General features: G+C 41.7%; 1 protein-coding gene across 1 annotated transcript in view; it reads left to right on the top strand.

The window, feature by feature from the left end:
- The window catches only part of nfu1 (NFU1 iron-sulfur cluster scaffold homolog (S. cerevisiae)), a 4,235-nt gene that overhangs the window by 1,913 nt on the left and 469 nt on the right, over positions 1-1,853 (top strand). Inside the window, exons 4-7 of the mRNA XM_032517046.1 lie at positions 1,086-1,152; positions 1,238-1,355; positions 1,458-1,521; positions 1,608-1,782. Coding sequence (XP_032372937.1) covers positions 1,086-1,152; positions 1,238-1,355; positions 1,458-1,521; positions 1,608-1,782 — 424 coding nt within the window. The remainder of the gene's footprint in view (positions 1-1,085; positions 1,153-1,237; positions 1,356-1,457; positions 1,522-1,607; positions 1,783-1,853) is intronic.

Here is a 1,853-nt window from a genome sequence, read left to right as displayed (position 1 = left end):
TACGGTTGAGTTTAGGAAAACAAGAACCGGTTGGCTTTAGGAAAAGAAGAAAGTAACGGTTGAGTTTAGGAAACGTGACGCGCGGGACACGATCCCCGGTCTCCTGGGTGAAAGTCCCATGTTTCACCCATCCACCATCCCAATCAACCTCCCAACTCGGATTATCGCCTTTTCATACTACTCGCTACGGCGTGAATTCACACACAGTCGCGATATAATAGGTAATGTAAGTCAGTGGAGGCCAAACGGCGTTGATAAACACGCTAAAAAGCCAGTATGTGTCTTGATAACACCAATAATGGCGTATGAATTGGCGTGTCATACACACGCCAATTCATGAGATCAGTCTGCAGGGTTACTGAACGGAGAGAATGAATGAATCGTTTTAACAGCGGTTATTTTGATACGGCTGGGCAGGAAAAGACCAGGTTTAAATGATAAAAATACTTTTTTTTTTATAGCAAATGGGAAATTGTTAATATTATTAGTAAATAGTTTTTGTAAATAATACTAATGTTGGCTGTGTTCCAGCAGTTCACACCCAAATGGCATGCATCCCTTATTTATTTTTGATTTCACCTGTGTTTGATAAGTAACCTGTGAAGGTGTCTTCCAGTCACATGAGAAGCAAAGCAGCATCTGCGTTCACAAAACACCAAATGGCAATAAGACTTCTGTGTGCTCCTCGCGTTGTCCTTGGGTCTGCACACACTGTCCTTAAAAGCTTATCTGTCCGTCCAGTCCAATTCCCATGAATGTTCCTTTAAAAACTGCGTTATTTAGATTCCGTTAGTGATGTTGCTTGTTTGAGCTTTAACATTTAATTGAGCTTTAAATCTGTCATTGTTAACAGACATACTGTAATATGTGCTGTAATAAAAATATACATTAAATTAGAAGATGTTGGATATATTACATAGATACTGCGTCTGTAAATGTAGAATTTTCTTTCCGTTATAAGTATAATATGTATTATTGCTTTGGTTTGTATATGGATATATTCAAAATGTTTTAAGTGTCAAATTAACTTTGTAAATCGTCCTACATGTAAAAACAACCTCAGTAAAGTTCTTTGTTGTCTTCAGACAGCTGTTTAGGATTGAGGGAGTCAAAAGTGTCTTCCTGGGCCCCGACTTCATCACCATAACCAGGGTAAAATTTTACATGAACCTCATAGTGTTGCACATTGTGAGGGTGTTGCTCGGACTAGCTGGTTTTTCTTTCTGTCTCCATTTAGCCTGATGACAATATGGAATGGAGAGTCATCAAGCCCGATGTTTTTGCTACCATTATGGACTTTTTCACTTCTGGGCTTCCTGTGGTCAATGAGGACAGCACACCTAGTGTAGATACAGGTACGGATTTCAACCAGCTGTGCTCGCAGAACACTGACATAGACTTAGGAACTTGGGGTAAAGTGTTTGCGAATGCTAAGGAATCTCCATGTGTCTTTTCAGCCCCATCGGATGATGACGATGAAGTAGTCGCTATGATCAAAGAACTGCTGGATACTCGAATAAGGTACTGTAGCTGTTTGTGAAGATGCACTCTCATACCGTGGCTTTCTGTCCTTTTCTCCACACATGTCGATGCTCGTCTTCCCCCAGGCCAACAGTGCAGGAGGACGGAGGTGACGTGGTGTATCGGGGCTTTGTTGACGGCGTCGTTAAACTCAAGCTGCAGGGCTCCTGCACCAGTTGTCCCAGTTCCATTGTTACTTTGAAGAGTGGAATCCAAAACATGCTGCAGTTTTACGTCCCTGAAGTTGAATCAGTGGAGCAGGTCTGTTCTCCTTCAAAAGGATATGTCGCAGACGTGCTGCATACAGTTTTAGAGGGGCCAAGACTTTTTTT

This window comes from Etheostoma spectabile, chromosome 5 (genome assembly GCF_008692095.1).
Source record: "Etheostoma spectabile isolate EspeVRDwgs_2016 chromosome 5, UIUC_Espe_1.0, whole genome shotgun sequence".
Lineage (NCBI taxonomy): Eukaryota > Metazoa > Chordata > Actinopteri > Perciformes > Percidae > Etheostoma > Etheostoma spectabile.
Note: the sequence above shows the minus strand (reverse complement) of the source record. Positions and strands in the feature narration are given on the sequence as shown.